We start from the raw sequence: 18,241 nt of genomic DNA, 5'->3' as shown, positions 1-18,241 counted from the left end.
GACAAGCAAGCAAAAACCATACATACAGAAACCAAAGGGGAAATCAATTATCATTCAATTTAAAGAATATTGCATATTGTCACAGTTTTTATGTTTTTTTTTTTTTTTTTTTTTTTTTTATGAATAAGGGACAAAGTCTTGATATATTCTTCTTATATTCTTAAAGCTTACAAAGAGGGAAGAAGATTTCTTGAATTTAGCATATAAAATCAACAGGTTTAGAATTAATACAACTTTGTTTTTCTTATGTATTTTAATACATAATAATTAATACACAAAAATACCAACACCTGAGCAGGTGCGCTGCTCTCCGTCCATGTCGCTACGTCACTGGTGCAAACTGTCTCTTTGTCCCACAAGCCCATTGTGAGTAGCGGAGGAAACCCTGTGCCGTCGGGCAGCCATCTTGGACAGACGGATCATTCTTGAGCCAGGATCACCTGCACACATCACAATCACCACAACAAGCTCCACAACGCCCAACTCACAGCACTCTGTGTCCTGGTAAGGAGACGCCACGGGAGACCAGTACCAGCACCAGTTCTCCCACTCACACACAGACACAGACACCTGCTAGTTCAGCTACTGGGAGTGTTTGTCTCAGCGAAGTGAAGCTAACAAAGCTAAAGCTAACTGATGGCTAATGCTGGAAATTAATCTACCGCTTGGTTTCACTGGGATTACATATTAAGTGCAAAACGGTGGAAACAAACAAATATAAGAGCTATCTGCACGTAAGTAGGGATATTATCTCACTGAGTAAAATACGACTTTAAAGCTTGACGAAGCCGATAAAACAACTACGTGATTTGCACATAAGCTATCGCTAGCTATCGTCTTTTCCATGGATTTTAGAAAATATAAATTCATCGGTTGAACTGCTTTACAATAAACCAAAACACCATTTAGTTTGGGGGTTTTTTTGTAAACACTGCTAAATCAGATGTTATGGTTTATGGGGTTTGTTGTCACAAGGCGTCCGTGGATGGATGCTAACCAGTAAAGTAGCTTATGCTAACGTGTGCTAAACAAGCTGCTGTTTCCAGGCCCTGAATATCAACAAATGAGCTGCTGAGCGAGTCTTTAGTCGGAGTTGTTTACCTTTTTTTGTCCGGTAGCGTCACTAGTTGTGTTTGTACAAGCTGTCAATGCGTAGTTTTAACAAAGGGGGTCTTAAGTTTGCCGGTTGTGGAGCCAACATCTGGCTAGCCAGTTGTTTTGATGAGGATGGTATATTGTCACCACAGAGTCCAAATGACACACCTGACGTTGTTTAGTGCTTTTTCATTGTCTATAAAGTGATCCCGTGGTTTACTGTGAGGCTGTTTTGAGCCAACACCTTTTTTTTTTTTTTTTAGTACAGGTATAATACTTTCACAATACAAGATATTGTATAAAATCGTTAACTGTTTGATGTAAGGCATTATTGGTGATAAATGCTGCATCATTCCTCTTTCCTGTGACATTGCTGTTTGTATTAACAGGATCATCTCTAAAATTTACTGATGTGTTCAGTAATGCTTTACACAGAAAGTAATTTTCATGTATCAACACAGATTTATGTTCATTGTTGCTCTGTGATGTACAAAAATCACCATTGGTTTGTCATTATGATTTTCACCAATTGTAATTATCATAAACCCCAGATTTGCTGTTAAGGGTGTCACGATCTGATATTGATATTGAATATTTTTCCAATATCAGCAAAATAAAATGAGTATTGTGTAAACTTATGTAGGCCTGTATCTAAAATCTCAGATAAATGCAAGATTTATTGAGGTTATTTTTCAGGGTTTTCTAATTTTTGTTTATTTTGTTCAGTTATAGAAAACTTACATTTAAGGTAGGGCTGGGAGATGTATCAAGATTCAAGATATATTGAGTTTTCTATTTTGGAGATGTAGAAAATTACAATACCACCTGTATCGATGTATATGTTTATTGCTTATTTCACATTAAAATACTCATTTTAGGAGTGGCTGCTTTTGCTACTTCTCAGAAAAACATTAAAAGCATAGTTAGACGGACGGATTGTTGAGTGCTTCTTAACCCAGACCTTCCCCTAAACAAGCTACACTACAGAACTCACTCACACGTGCTGTCCCATATAGGAGAAAAAGACAAAAGCAGCCCCAAAAGCTACACTATCTGTATTGTATCTGAAGTGAAAAAATTGTATCCGGACACCTATCTTTTTGCTAATGTTGCATTTTTAAAAGTGGCATAATGTCAGAGTTTGATTTTTGTTGGACATTCTTTATTAACACTGTCTATTCTATGTAGTTTCTGCAGACCAGCATGTAATGACGTTAAAAACAGGTAAAATATTTACTGAACACAGAAGTTGGTTAAAAAGTTACTTTCGGTGACCTCATGGATGCATAGTGATGAATTTTATTTTGCACATCATTTCTACAATAATACAGGACTGAAATAATTAAATGAAGTCTTTAGGCTTTGTATGATGAGCCAGATTACAACAATAATTCACAGCCTAAAACCATGAAATAGTAGAAATGGTAAAAGTTGATCCTTGACTAGCAAATTGGGGTAAAAAAACCTACACTTGTTAGGGAGAGGGTGCTTTGTAGTTTTAAGGAGTCTGGACATGATGAATCTTTTTCAAATTATTTTTTTTTAATTGGGATTTACTTTAATTCAAACAACATTTTATAAATTGCCAAATGTGTGATATTTGTTACAATTAGCTCAAATTAAAGTTTTCACAAGCCTCACATTTCACCTCTTTTTCTTCCCCATTTATTCTGAGAAGTAAACGCACTGCCATTTGTTTTTTTATTTTTAGAAGTAGATTCAGATTGTTGAGAAGTAATGGTGAAATGCTGAGCCTGCAGTCTGGTCACATGATTTTGACTCACCTTCTGTTTGTTAGAATCTAGGTCTTTTTTTTTTTTTTTTTAAGGCTTGCAGACAAGAAGCTGCCTGTTGGCTGTGGATTGTGATTTTTTTTTTTTACCTACTCTGGATAATCTGCTCACTCCCATTCTAACAGTACTTCCTATCTCTGAGGCTTCAGAGGCCACATGAGGGTCATGTGACGAGAGGCAGCTTAGGAAATGACTGAGAGACTTTGTGTTGGACTTTGAAGGATAGCAATGATGTGTTATACGCTAATTGCTGTCGGTTTCATGAGAAACTTAACTGGCTAATTAATTAGCATCTTGGACATGGTAAGTTTTTTGTGCTCGGTTCACTTTAAGGAGGCTGGATCAATGTAATGGAACAATGAAGTGGCTTCTTTGAAACCATGGCTAAGTAAACAAGCTTGTAGTCAGGATTCACTTTGCCCATATTTGTGATAGTAAATCTTTGTGTGAACTAAAACCTTTGAAATATACTAGATCTATGCCTAACTAAACCATATTCATTTAAAACTTAAAAAAATGGGACTACTTTTTAGAGCCTGTGTTCCACCATCTTGAAATCACGTGATTTATGACATTCAACGCCCCATTTGGCTGTTAACGTCCTATTTTTTTCCTATTGGAGTGAAGCATTCAGCCTGATTTTTAGATCATTTAGCAGCATTTTCAGTAAAAGTTACAACTTCTTGTACTTTTCGTTGCTTTGAAAAACTAGAAAAAGTTAAAGATGCCAATGTATTACCTTATTTTGTTTACCGAAAGAGAATGAGGGGAAAAAACTGTGATTGCAGGGGGCGACCGTTCTAACTCTGCGGTTCATTAGTAGACAATGAAGCAGAGAAGAAGAGCTCTCCTAAAGGCTCAAACATACACGGGCGGGCACCCGTAAAGCGGAGTCCGCAAGGCGTCTGTCAGGCCAATTGAATGCAAAACTCAGATTTGACGTCTGCCCGGACTTTTTTGCGTAGTTGGTGTCACATAAAACACTGCTCAGCATGGTATCGACTCGCATTAAATGTACCATCGACCAGCATTTCACCGCCTGGTGAAACAGAGCAGGAGAGATGAACACGAGCTTAGAGGAGAGACTGGCAGACTCTCAAACATGTCCCAGGAGTACAAAGACTACAGAGAAGCGCTAAGAATCATAGGACATGTAGGATTTGATTAAAAACTACTATGCGGCGGTGCGCCTGGGTATGTAAGCCCTGAGGAGAGCGGACAGTTCGCACAGAGTGCACAAGGTCCGCCTGCATAAGTTTGAGGCTTAAGGGACCTTTACTTCCCCTTAAAGAGTGCGCGGCTGATGCTCTGGTGGCTGAAGTTAACGAATAATCACTGTTGAAGGACTCCCACCCAAAAGGTTCTCTATTCTCAGGGTTTGTGTGTCTTCAACAGTCTGTGATTACTTAGGAAACAATGAGATGTTTACAGGCGTTTTGTTAGGCATATTACTTCTAATAAGTATATTTCAAAGGTTTTAGGCCACATTTGTAAGAACAGTGGAGGATCCCTTTAGGTAATATTAAGGTGATTTCCATAATTGATTATAAAAGTTGTTTTACTACCATTTACATACTCATCCCAGTTGTGTTTTTGCAAGCCAAGCAGACTATTCTTCCCTTCTCTTGAAAGTTTCCCCTGCGTTCTTACTTCTTTAATCCATTTTCTCCATATTCTCCTGTTCTAGTTTTGTAGTTACGCCTTTTGAGAATCACTTATCACCCCCCCCCCCCCCCCCCAAGTCTTATTATGGTTGTCAGCGATAATCTGGCCAGTCAGACATGGTCAATGATGTGCAGATGTAGCAGAATGAGCATATGAGACACTGATGTGACACCCTGATTTCACTTCTACTTAACTCCCATTTTTCACTTAGCTCCAGTGGAAACTCTCAATCAGCACTGTCTATACTGCAGAGATAACTGTGTTTCTAATTAGATTAATATATCAATTATATCCAAACATTTCATAAAACAGCACAAATTCAGTCTTTCTGACATCAAGAAATCGCAACAAGAGAGCTGTTATCTAATATTAGTACATTTGTTTTTGCAGTTTATTTTGAAAAATTCAATAGCAGTTTCACTTGTTGAATAATTTGTTTTCTTTGGACATGTTTTGATTCTCTCAGTGGGATAAATGGTAATTCTTTAGTTTGCATAATAGGGCAATACCAATTTTTGAATAACAAAGTAACACAAGGTATTAAAAAGGTCTGTTATTTGAGGGCACAAGCATATTATATTTGTGTAAACATTTTACTGTTTTTTTTGTTTTGTTTTGTTTTTTGGATGTGTAGTTTTTAATTAAATGTGAGAATGTTCCAACTGTGTTTATTAATAAATCCCTGACTTGATACATAATAATCATTTTCTGAAGAAGACGAATTATAAATTATTAGATTAAATTTTTTACACCAAATTATTTAACATTTGAATCATACAGAGTGAAACTAGTGGAAAAAAACGCTTACATACTAAACTTTTTTGTAAAGTCATCCTTTTTTTTTTTTTTTTGCAGGATGAGTTTTGAACATGGCAACAGATCACTGGCTTGTGATTGGCTGATTAGCTTTTTGCTTTAACAAGCACCGACACAGGTGTAAATAATTAACTGGATGATTAATGTGAAGAATTGTGTTAATGCCTTTTTATTTGCTCCATTTTTAGGAATTAAGATAACATTTTATTTTACATCTTGGATTAATACCACAATGGATTTAAAAAATAATAATTTTAGATAATTTCATTGTATTGTTTATCATCTTTATTTATCAATGGAGAATGTGCCTAAAAATCTCAGTTGTCTCTGCTGAGTACATAGAAAGCTGTAATAATGGGGGAAAATAATCGTATTTAATCATAAGTTCTAATGTAGTTTAGTTTATTTTGGGAACTAGGCATCTTGTATTTAAAATATGATGAAATATTCAAAACTATGCCACTTTTTTTCTCTCAATCTCTTTCAGAGCCAAAATGGCCACCGCACCGTACAACTACTCCTACATTTTCAAATACATCATAATCGGTAAGTGATCTATGCAGAAAAACATTTATTATCGATAAGTTGTAAAATTAACTGTTTCTGTGACATAAGTTTGGCTGATTGTTCATACATTGTCTCTGTTTCTTTTTCTGCTACTATATAAATCAACATTACTTACTTTTCTGCTGTCACGCAGTCACATTGCTGGTAATTTGAGAAAGAAACAAAAATTTAAAAGAGGATTTTGTTTTTTTACCAGAAGAATCATGAAAATTTGTTGGGAATTTGTCTCATGAGACATTTACGAAGTGGATGCATCACTGCGTTTGCATGTGCACACATTTACATAACAGACATATGCATAAACAGCTACAGCTCCAAGTTGTTTGTGCTCCTGTCAAACTGGATTTGGAACAGAACACTGTGTATTTATTGAACGAGTTTATTAGAGCTGCATAGTAAGATAAGAGCTTTGAGGTTTTTAGTTTTTAATACCTCTGACTATTCTATGATTTGACTGAGACGAACAGCAATAGAAAGCCTGCGTACTTTCATTCTTGTTGCTTTTTTAGCCATCGGTCCATCCTGTAGAAAACCTAATTCTTACCCTCAACACATTCATTTGTTCCTAATTGCTTTTTGGAGTGAATTTATTCATCTAGATCAGGGGCGTCGAACTCATTTTAGTTCAGGGGCCAAATACGAATAAGTTTGATCTCAAGTGGGCCGCAGAGGTGGGGATTTACCATTTCTAATATTAGTGGTACTTTGCATAAAACTATGTAGTATATTAGGCTATAGGTGACTGGCAGTGACTGTATGTATTTTATTTGGGGAAATTTTATCAATTGATTTGAGGATTGAGCAGGATTTTTAAAAAATTTTGATTTCTTTCAACAATTTGAGAGTAAAAATGACTTCAATTGTGTTATACATGCCTTGGAAAACAGTGAACCCCGACAAATATTGTAGAGTTTCATTGAATTCTTGGCAAATTCATTGTTAAGTTCTACGTCCAAAAACAAATCTGTTGAAATGCTATGTTTTTTTAATGTATAATATTTTTGCAATACAAAATAACTCCACATTTCTGTTTAATTTCAATAAATACGGTAATTCCAATGAAAAGTTTCTATTTTTTTAATTTTGCCAAAATTCCCGACCTCAACTTCCCCTGGAAATCTGGCAGATATTTTACGCCCCTTTCCAACCCTGCTGAGATATCTACATCTAAATTATTTGGTAATTTACACTGTTTTCTCAACCATTTTTACTTTCTCCTGTGGGCCAAATTGGATGCTCCAAAGGGCCGGATTTGGCCCCCGGACCTTGAGTTTGACACGCGCTCAAGATCATTAACAAATATGTGAAATGATTAGGAAAGCTGCAGGTTGAGAACATTAATCTTAGGGTTTAGTGCATATAGTGTTTAATATTTTGTTTTTTCCATGTCGTAAGCACTCAATAAATAAATATACTCTGAGGATCTGATGCATCATGCATGGGGGCAACACTGCAGGCTTGAATGGAGAGTGTTTTTCCTCATGTGTTTTTTTTTTTTTGTTTGACCTGAGTCTCTCTCCACAGGGGACATGGGAGTAGGAAAGTCATGTTTGCTTCACCAGTTCACAGAAAAGAAATGTAAGTGCTACCTCAACGCTTCATCTTCATTCGTGCATGTACGGTTGCCAGGTTCAACTCGAGTACTTGAATTGCCTCATTTTCTTTTTGCCAGCGGAAGTCGTCGGTATAGAAAAGGGAGTGCGAGCTCCACAGTGAGAGTCTCTTCTCCAGTGTATGAGCCAGCTGCAGCCCCCCCATTACAATTCAGATCACTTTAGGCTTGCGCTGCCATTTATAAGCCAGATGCTGTGCTTTTTATTCAATCATCCATAATCACATCCTACATCCAGCCGTAATCAATTCTTTTGGAAGTGTTTATTCATTTATTTCACAGGAATCTGACTCCAAAGTCGACTGTTTATTTTCTAAAAATGCTAGCATATGTTGGTGAGAGAACTGCACAACATTGCAGAGAAGTCTTTGCCCTGCCCACAACTTGCCCTTTTAGTTTTGCCTGTTAACATAATTTTATTTGCCCAAAAAAAACTTAGTCAACACAAAAATGTAAGAACGCAGGTGCAGACATTTTCGATAAATCGGTGGCTTTGTAAATAAAGCGCTGATCCTGGAGACTAAGTGGCCAAGCTCATTGAAGGGGTGGATTGTCTGAGCTCACTGAGGCAGCAGATCCGTGACAACATCAAAGGGTTCAACTTTAAATCCCATTTTAATGCAGTGCAATATAACCTTGACTCACTATGGAATGTCAAAGTCAAACTGAACATAACTGTTATTGTTGAAGTGCACAAAATAAAGCTGAACACACAAACACACTGCTTAAAATCAGTGGTTTTCAGCCCACGACCCCCAAAATAAAGGTTCCAGAGACCGGGGACCCCACTGTTCCTGAAGGTGGTTGAACACAGACAAACATTGAAGATCAGTCATGTGGGGGTGATGTAATTTAAAAAGTAGGAACAATTTGTTTATAGCAATGGCAAATAATGGGCATAACAAATCATGAATGTGGTTAAATTGGCAAAAATAAGCATGAAATATGGTGAAAAGATGTTAAAAGTGACAATAATGGGTCAACATATACGATATTAGATATGAAAAGTGGTGGAAAGGGTTTATAATTGCCTAAAATGTCTTGAAAGGGGAAACAATGTGCAGAAAATACATCAAAATTTTGTGTGTAAGTGTCAGAAATGGGAGTATTGTAGCAAAAATGCAGTGAAAGGAGCAAAAATATGGCAAAAAAGCAATGAAAATAGGTTGAAAAATGGCAAGTTTGGTGTAGTTGCAGAAAAAGGGTAAAAATAAGCAAAAATGGGCTGAAATTGATAAATAAAATATTCTTAGTTTCATGAAGGAATCTGGCGATCCCCTGCCAGTATCTCGAGACCCCAAAAAGGTTGAGAACCCCAGCTTTAAATAAGGTATGAAATGTACTTCAATCTTGCACAACTGAGTGTGGTAGTTAGGAATATTTCTACATTCCAGAATCTTGGTAACACCGGAAAACATGTGTTTCACACTATATGTCAATAATTGAAGCTTATAAAAACTAGCCTGGGGTTGTCCTTGTTTTTTTCTGAATATGATTAGTTTCGTAATAACACTTGGACACAGAAATAATTTAAAATGAGTTCTGTAAATGTATAATCATGTGTCGCTGTTTTTGTACTGAATGTTCTTCTCCTTAATTCCTGTCCCCAGTCATGGCAGACTGTCCTCATACGATCGGTGTGGAGTTTGGTACGAGGATAATCGAGGTGAGCGGGCAGAAGATCAAGCTTCAGATTTGGGACACGGCAGGACAAGAACGCTTCAGGGCCGTCACACGCTCCTACTATCGTGGAGCCGCAGGGGCGCTAATGGTCTACGACATCACCAGGTAATGGTCACAGTAGGGCTGAGCGATATGAACATATCTCAATATTTTTCCTCAAAATGATGATAGAAATCTCTATTTTTAACTCAAAGTCCTACCAGAAAGACAATTCTGGGTTAACAGGCACATTTAATAGAAAACAGCTGCCCTGCATGTGACACTTTTGGCATTTTCTCTTATAAGGGACAGCACGTGTGAGTGAGTGCTGTAGTGTGGCTTATTTAGGGGAAGGTCTAGGTTAGGACGCACTCAGAAATCCATCTTATTGAGCTTTTCATGCTGTTCTGAAAAGTAGGGAAAGCAGAGAATCCTAAAATGAGTGTTTTAATACTAAATAAGCTATAAAATAAAAAATGTGGTTATAGGCGATGTTATAATTTTCTATATCGCCAAAATAAAAAAACTCGACACATCTTTAATTTCGATACATTGCCCAGGCCGAGGTCACAGTTTTACTGCAGCCACGTGTGCCCTGTGAATCTGATATGTGCTTCTGAAACAAACACCCAAGCAAATGGAAGTAGCTCTAAGACCAAGGATCTGATAACCACCCACTGCACCCACTCAAACTTCACTCCTGAGCAAACATGACCAGTTTGTCTTGCAGCGTGTGTACAAACTTCCAGGTTAAACTGTGAGATGGTATCAGAGGTGTGCCAAAAAAAAACCCACATCAGAATGTGAGGAATACAAAATAAACCAAGTTCCAGGAAAGGCCTGAAGGGTAAAAGAATCTGCTCTCACTGGTATATCAACACCGTATGTGACAGTTGGCGTCAAATGCAGCCCATCACATGAACTTTAGATGTTGGGTCTAAAGCTGAATGATAAAACATGATGGGTAATTTGGGTAATAAGAAATTTTTTTGGAGTCATTTTTTTCCTTTTAGCCTCAAATACACAATATGTCTTTGTATGTGGAAATATGCCATTTTGATGGTTTTAGCATTCACATATTATGTTGTCATGTCAGGATTACTTTCTGTATTTCCTTTAGAGCAGGGGTGTCAAACTCATTTTAAATCATGGGTTAAATTCGGCGCAGTTTGATCTTAAGTGGGCCAGAGATTTTATGTGGGAAAACAAGTAATTTTGTCCTAGTTTTCACTTCTATGTATATGTAAGAAAACAACAATAACCAAGCTTTAACTGAAAGACATCAGTCACAGCAGGATCTTCACTGAAAATTTCCTAGATTTTGTGACAGATTTCTATTTAGTTAAGGGAAATATGTCATAATTTGACAAAAATTTAAGAATTTAGAGTTTTTCCAACTGTTTGTTTAACATTAAAAAGGACTGCAATCATATGATATAAGCACCGAGAAAAACTGTGAGCCCCTGCAAATTATGTTGAGTTTCATTTACAAGATAATTTATGTTTTCTGTCATTTTCACTTTCACTTGTGGGCCAAATTGCTCCAAAGGGCCGGATTTGGCCCCTGGACCACATGTGCCATTGACACTATTGTGAAACATTTCAATCTGATGTTAAGTGCTTAGTGACGTGGCATTCACTTCTGACCAGGAACGTTATGTTGCACGGTATTTGGAAGTTGCACTTGCCAGGAAGTGATGAATTTGGCGTGGATGCCACTATCAGCATCTTACTACAGATCTACACATGCCTTCCAGCTGAAGGAAGAAACTCCTTAAAACATGGAAGTCTATGCTGCCATGGTTACCATCCGATACCTTTAAACTTATCAAACCAGTTGGAGTTACGTGATATGTAAACTTCTTTGAATAATCAGTACGTCATATAAAGGTGTAAGAAAAGCAAAGCAAAAGTTACAATGATTACACTGTAATTTGATAGTTGGATGAACATACCACTTGATATTGGTACTTCAATTACAGTTAGTTACCATTTTACTTTGTATTGTATGCCATTTTGTACTTGTAAAGGTGGAATTTGTAATTATTGATATTGCAATTATGTATATCACATAGTTTAGTATTGGGCTGTATCGTGTCATTGCAAATCGTGACCTTTGTCTTTTCGTCCAATTTATGGCAATGTACACCCCTAACGTTGCATGTTGTCAAACATGTTGGCTCCTACAGACGTCCTTTTAAAGTCATTTTTATTCCACATGCAGCTTTTAAGTCCCCTCTACTAGTCGTTCAGTTGGACTGTCTTTATCGCGTGGGTAGAGTATCCCTTTTAAAACAACAAATATTGAAACCTAAAAATATTTTATACACTGTCAGGATTATAGATAAACACTTTGAATCCAACTCTATCAACACAACTTCCCTATTTCTTTTGTTTTCATGAATTTTTGATACGTTATTGTTTTTCTTCATGGCTCAGGCTTCCCTCCCAAGGGAACATGAAACCAGCTTTTTAATCAAGCTAAACGCCTCCAGACACTGCAGCAGGTTGAAGTGTTACATTCAGTATCTATGATAAAAAACCAACATTGGAGATGATTGCGACTCACTCAGCCTTGTCCATATTTCTCTAATCTGTGGAAATACACTTATCTCCTTCGTTCTGATTCTTTCTTAGAGATTGCACAATGTTATATTTTTATGCCCGTTGTCATAGTAACCCATTCTCCATTAATGTCACGCAGGAGAAGCACATACAACCATCTCAGCAGCTGGCTGACTGACGCCAGAAACCTCACCAACCCCAATACTGTAAGTATTAATTAGTGAATACACACACACACACACACACACACACACACACACACACACACATGCTCTGCCTTCTGTTGGGTTTTATTTTCTACAAATAAACTTTTGAGTTGCTTCAGCTTTTCTGTTTCCATCCTTTGACTTGATGAGATGTGGATCTCATTTCTTTTATTAGGTTTTCTTGGTGAATACAATTAATTCTCCATCAGCCTTCCTACACTGAGCTCTGCTTTGTATCACCGATGTGTCTGTGTCGTGAGACGCTTTTGTTTTTGCTCCTCGTATCTAGACGTTAGGTGGGCTTTTTTCTGCAGCCTCATATTCAGCACTCATTAAGAGCGTTTGTTTTTTTTTTAAACAAAATAAATAAAATTTAAAAACTAAATCATTAAAAGAAACTATCATTAACTGCTTGCTCCTGTTTTTACTGTAGTGCCTCATAGTGGCCAAAGGGGGGCACTGGTTTAATTCAGTTGTAAACCTTGAATCAAGTGCCATGTGTCTTTTTTCAATATGTTAAGGTTTCATTTATTCAGACAACTGTTTTTCTGCAAATTTACTTTGATCTCCTGACATGTTTTGACTGTCAACTGCCAGTCTTCTTTAGAGGCATTTGCTGATCGCTTTGATGTTTCCCTGACTTTCGTATAATAATTCCAGCAAGTTCTTTTTGTCTTCGTTTTGGATAATATGTTCAGGTTTCTTTTATTCAGGCAACTTTTTTTTCCAGGAAATTTACTTTGATCTCCTGACATGTTTTGACTGTCAACTGCCAGTTTTCTTCACAGGTGTTTGCTGATCACTTTGATGTTTCCTTGACTTTGTTTTCAGGAAATCTACTTTGATCTTCTGACAAAGTATATTTCTACATTTTTTACAATTCAGTTCAACTTTATATAGCAACAATAGTCACCTCGAAGCGCTATCAAAATATACAATTTTAAGAAAAAACCACTAACCAAAACGATTCCGTACTTTTCTTACAGTTCAGTGTTCAATGTGAGAGGCTCAACATTGTATTCATCTAATTAAACTGCAGTGGGAGGATTTGTAACCAAAGCTCGTGACATCATCTCATTCCAGGTCTAATTGCATCAGTGGCGCGCTCACATGTTTCCTCAGACAGTCGAGCAGTTCATGTGTCGAATAAACTCTTCCTTTTCCGTCTTTGGCTCCATCCTGTCTGTGTCGAGTTTGTCTCACGCTTCCTGTTTCTGTGCCATCAGGTGATCATTCTTATAGGAAACAAAGCTGACCTGGAGGCCCAGAGGGACGTCACATATGAAGAAGCCAAGCAGTTTGCAGAGGAGAATGGTGAGACTCGATAATGGTGGTGCACCTTTTTTTTTTTTTTTTTTTTTTTTTATAAAGGATCCTCCATTGTTTTTATAAATGTGGCCCAAAACCTTTGAAATGTCCTTATTAGAAGATCTACGCCTAACAAAATGCATTAGCACCGTATTTGTTTAATTAACTTTTAAAAATGAGACTACTGTTTTAGAGCCTGGGTTCCCCCATCTTGAAATCACATGATTGATGATGTCACATGGCCCCACTGCCTGTAAATATCCCATTGTTTTCTATTGGAGTGAAGCATTCAGCCTGCTTTTTTAGATCATTTAACAGCTTTTTGGGTCAATGCTAATTTGTGCTGCATTTGGTTGCTCTAAAAAAACCAGGAAAAGTTAAAGATTACGATGTAAAACACTCTGCGGTTTGGTAGTAGACAATGAAGCAGAGAAGAAGAGCTCCTAAGGACTCCCACCCAAAAGGACTTCTATTGTCAGGGTTTGTGTGTCTTCAACAATCTGTGATTTATTCACTAACTTCAGCCACCAGAGCGTGTCAGCACACTTTTAAAGGAAGAGTTGAGGCTCCTTAGGAGAGCTCTTCTTTTCTGCTTCTTTGTTTCCACAAAACTGCAGAGTTTGAAGTGTCGCCCCCTGCAGTCATAGATAATTTTTCAGGTAACTACTGTTATTATCCTCTTTCGGTAAACAAAAGAGGTTTACATCTGCATCTTTAACTTTTACTGATTTAGAGCAGCCAAAAGTAGCAAACGTAGTCATTTTAAATAATCTAAAAATCAGGCTGCATTCCTCACTTTTCCAATAGAAAACAATGGGATGTTTACAGGGAAATGGGGCCGTGTGACATCATCAGTCTTGTGATTTCAAGATGGGGGAACACAGGCTGTAAAACTGTGAAATAGTCCCATTTTTTCAAAAAGTTGATAAAATAAATATGGTGCATACTATTGTCTTTTGGAGGGGCATAGATCTACTATTAAAATAAACTAATGAATTTTGAGTGAATGTTTAGACCTCAAATGACACATTGTGTGTTTGTGATGCAGGTTTGTTGTTCCTGGAGGCCAGTGCAAAAACGTGAGTCCAACCATTTTTCTCAGCATCTGCATTTGTTCTTTTTTTTCTCACTCACATCTCTTATTTCCGTCCTGCCTCAGGGGGGAAAATGTGGAAGATGCCTTCCTGGAAGCCGCAAAGAAGATCTACCAGAACATCCAGGACGGCAGCCTGGACCTGAATGCCGCCGAGTCGGGGGTCCAGCACAAGCCATCCGCCCCCCAGGGGGGGAGGCTAGTCAGCGAACCACAGCCTCAGAGGGAAGGCTGCGGCTGCTAATGACCAAGCAAAAGGTTTCCTCCTCCACCTCTTCTTCTGTGTCCTCTTTCAACCAGCCCCATTGGTCCATCGATTCCTCCACCCTCCACTGCAGAGGAAAGGCCTGGGCCCCCAGCATCCACCCTGGCTATGGACTACAACACCTCCTCCTCCTCTCCACAGCGTCGTAGCACCACCACACATCACATCCGTCACTTTAGCTATAGCTGCTCATACGACAATGACAAACCCAGACTGTTTTTTTTATTTTTTCTGTTTTATAACTATTAATAAAATGTTAACACTGCATTTGGTTAATACTTATTAGTTCATTCAAAATCACTCTATCATCCTCTCTTTGTCTCTCTTTCGCTGCATGGTTACTGATAAATCAAACAAGGCGAGGAGACTAAAGCGCAGGTAGAGATTCATTGTGTCGCTGCATGAGCATTTCTAGCCACAGTCAAACCTACTAATGGGTTCATGGCTGCTTTTGCTGCATGACACAAAGTTTAAAAAAAAAAAAAAAAAAAACTTCTGTCAGATGTTTGGAAGAAAGGAAGACAATGTTTCCATGTGTAAAAATACAAAATGAAGAATTTTAATGCATTTATCTCTCCACGTGATTTCTCATCTCACATCAACACATTCTGTCTCCACCAGCATTTTCTTTGTCATCGTTTGTTGCCTTATTTAAATTAACGCTATATATACGTTTTTTTAAAAAAAAAAATTCTTGTTCTGCACTTAATATCAATCCCTTAATTAATATATCGACTATAATTCATCCTAACTAAGCAGGTGTTGTAGGCAGCACATCAAAGACTGGACAAAACTCTACTTTTTAAGTGACAAAAACCACACTAACTACTTTTTTTCAGTTTTTTGGCATTAGTTTCTCTTGCAGTACCATCATTAAACAAACAGCATGACTCCAGATGATTTACTCTCTGTACTATAGTGACTCCCTGATTGGACGGCTGTATATATGTGCTTCTTAAACAACTACTGCTGGTGGTGCCCTTTGCTACTTTACTCTGGATTTAGACTTTTTATTTGGTGGCTCTGCTGAGATCTGTACAGTCAGTGTGTGATAGTGGGTTTGCCTGTAATTCATGCTTTGGGGGGGAAATTGTGTAACATAGTTTCTAATAATAATTGTATGTAAATGACAGACACCTGAACACACCACGACACACTACTGGACCTGCTCATTGGTTGAGGGGAGAGGAAGTGGATTGAAAAGATGTGCAAACCAGTATTTATATCCCATTTCTTGCATTAGTTCCCCCTCATTCCTTGCATGGCCCCGCCCCCTCCTCAGTGGGAGGAGCCTGCATCGCTGTCTTAACTTTTTTTGGGGATTGGTTGGTTTGTTACTGTGGGAAGAGGGGGTGTGCAACTCTTCCTCCTCGTGTCCCTCTTGCTGTCCCGGTGACCACTTCCTGCTTTTTGTTTATCCACAAGTACAAAAAAAAAAAATAAACGTACATATGTATAAATTTTTAAGGAGCTGTGCTAACATTTAAAATGCATTCTTGAGTGTATATGATTTTCAAATGTTGACGTTTTTGATTTTACTGATGAAATAATCTAGACAGAAAAAAATAAATTATACATAACCGCTGTCTGCGTGTCGTCTCTTTTTCTCACTAACTATGATAAATACGATCATTGAGGAGAAGGTTGTCAATTTATGTGATTAAAAAGTTGTAAAATAAATAAAGTTAAATGTTTTATCACTAAACCAGGAGTCTCGTGTGAGTGAATGTGACCAGGGTTGTTACGCATGTATTTCATTTATTTATACAAATTTCCAGGTTTGGGAAAAGTATAGAAAATTAAAACCAATGGATGGAAAAATATACGTTTATAAGACATGACAAAATTTTGGAATAAAAAAACAATTAATTCCATAATTGACTTATGTACTCAAATGTCCCTATTTTATTTTATTTATTTTTTATTTTTACATTTTTAAATTTATTTGCTGAGACGTCTGAAAATTCCAGTCTATAAAAAGTATGGAAGTTGGAAATTTCAAATGTATTGAAGCCCTGTGTGACTAACATTGTAAAGCATAAAGCTAGTAAGGATTCTTTATTTCTTTATTGTACTTTAAAAAAACTAACAAAAATTATTGTAATCTTACAGAATGAATACATGTTACTGAAGTGAAATGTGGTAATTCTTCTATTCTCTGGGACAGACATGGTCAATGGCAACCCAGGTGCCACATGCAACACTACAGATCTAATTTTAGGACACCCTCCAAAGTAAATGCACAAATTATATTCAAAAATGCACAAAATGCTCTTAAAGAACACAAAATGACCCAAAAAATTGACAAAGATAACTCCAAAAACAACACAAAACTTCAATAGAAAAATGACTTTACAGAAATGTTGCAGAAAAATACAAACAAATGGCAAAAACGATACACAAAATTACTCTAAAATCACACAAAACAAGAAAATACAAAAAAAAAAAAAAAAAGGAATAAAAGACAACCATGCCATGTGTTACCATCCTGTATTAATGGTCAGTTTTGGTCCTTATTCTAAATGTTGACATGAATGTGATAATGTGGCCCTCGAACAATCACATTTTGTGGCCCCTACTGTGATAAAAGTCATCCATCCCTGTTATTGGAGAAGATTGTCATGGCTCACTCGAGGTAAAGGAGCAATGCAACTATGGTAGATGGTTTCTCCCCCCTCAATACATAGCTTGATGTAAAAAAAAATAAGAAATAAATAAAGAGAATTACTTTCTAGTTATGTGTTAATATTCCTAATTCCTCTGTGTTTATGGGTTTTTTCTTGTATTGAATGGAACATTAATCATTGAGTATAGTATGCATGTTTCAAGTATTGGATGCACTAATATATTTATGCAATTACACTATTTGTTGCACAAAAACAGATTTTTAAAAATATACTTCACATTTTTTTTTTTTTTTTACTTTTGCCATGCTTTTTATGCTGTATGTGAAATAAATAACCCACGTGTCTTTGTTATGAATAATAATAATAAAAAAAAACATTACAGCTGTTGAAAAATATCAAACATTTTTTTTTTATTACATTTAGTCACAAGTTTCCATGCTTTCATTAAACCATTATACACACACAGATGTTGTACCGCATGCGAGGTGTTTAACCATCTGTACCTGGAGCTGCACAACAAAGTGAAAAAATAACTTTTTTAAAAATAAATTAAAGAACTCTAAAAAATACCTCACATAAAATTCCAATATTCTACTCAAAGTTTTTCCAAGTCCTGGAACACTGGAGACATATTAACATATAAGTTTGAATTCAGTGTATTTTTATAGATGAGCATGACATTATGAAGCCAATGAAGCATAGGCGGAGTTTGAGATTCTCAACGGCAAAAAAATAGAATTAAATATATAGACTGTCTCGAGATTCGCACCAACCACAATGTGTGTGACATATACAATAAATACAATAATGTAAAAATGATTAGCAACATAATTGATAATGTTGACAACAAAACTTTGTGTCGACGCGTCATTTAATGTTGTAAATTCATGATAAATGCAGTGTCGCTTCACCATTTACATTGTGAAGAAGAATTGCGCAACAGAAGAAGAACCAACCTAAAGTATCA

The 18,241-nt window shown here is 36.8% G+C and overlaps 1 protein-coding gene across 1 annotated transcript; it reads left to right on the top strand.

The window, feature by feature from the left end:
* The first annotated feature begins 343 nt into the window (after positions 1 to 343).
* Positions 344 to 16,233, top strand: rab14l (RAB14, member RAS oncogene family, like). Its single transcript, XM_028463208.1, has 8 exons — positions 344 to 504; positions 5,857 to 5,915; positions 7,461 to 7,514; positions 9,159 to 9,336; positions 11,915 to 11,981; positions 13,208 to 13,295; positions 14,338 to 14,368; positions 14,449 to 16,233. Exons 2-8 carry the CDS (start codon positions 5,864 to 5,866, stop codon positions 14,624 to 14,626), a joined length of 648 nt encoding a protein of 215 aa, XP_028319009.1. The 5' UTR covers positions 344 to 504; positions 5,857 to 5,863; the 3' UTR covers positions 14,627 to 16,233.
* Positions 16,234 to 18,241: the final 2,008 nt, after the last annotated feature.

The sequence above is a fragment of the Gouania willdenowi genome, chromosome 12 (genome assembly GCF_900634775.1).
Source record: "Gouania willdenowi chromosome 12, fGouWil2.1, whole genome shotgun sequence".
NCBI classification, from domain to species: domain Eukaryota; kingdom Metazoa; phylum Chordata; class Actinopteri; order Blenniiformes; family Gobiesocidae; genus Gouania; species Gouania willdenowi.
This window is presented reverse-complemented; position numbering and strand designations above follow the sequence as displayed.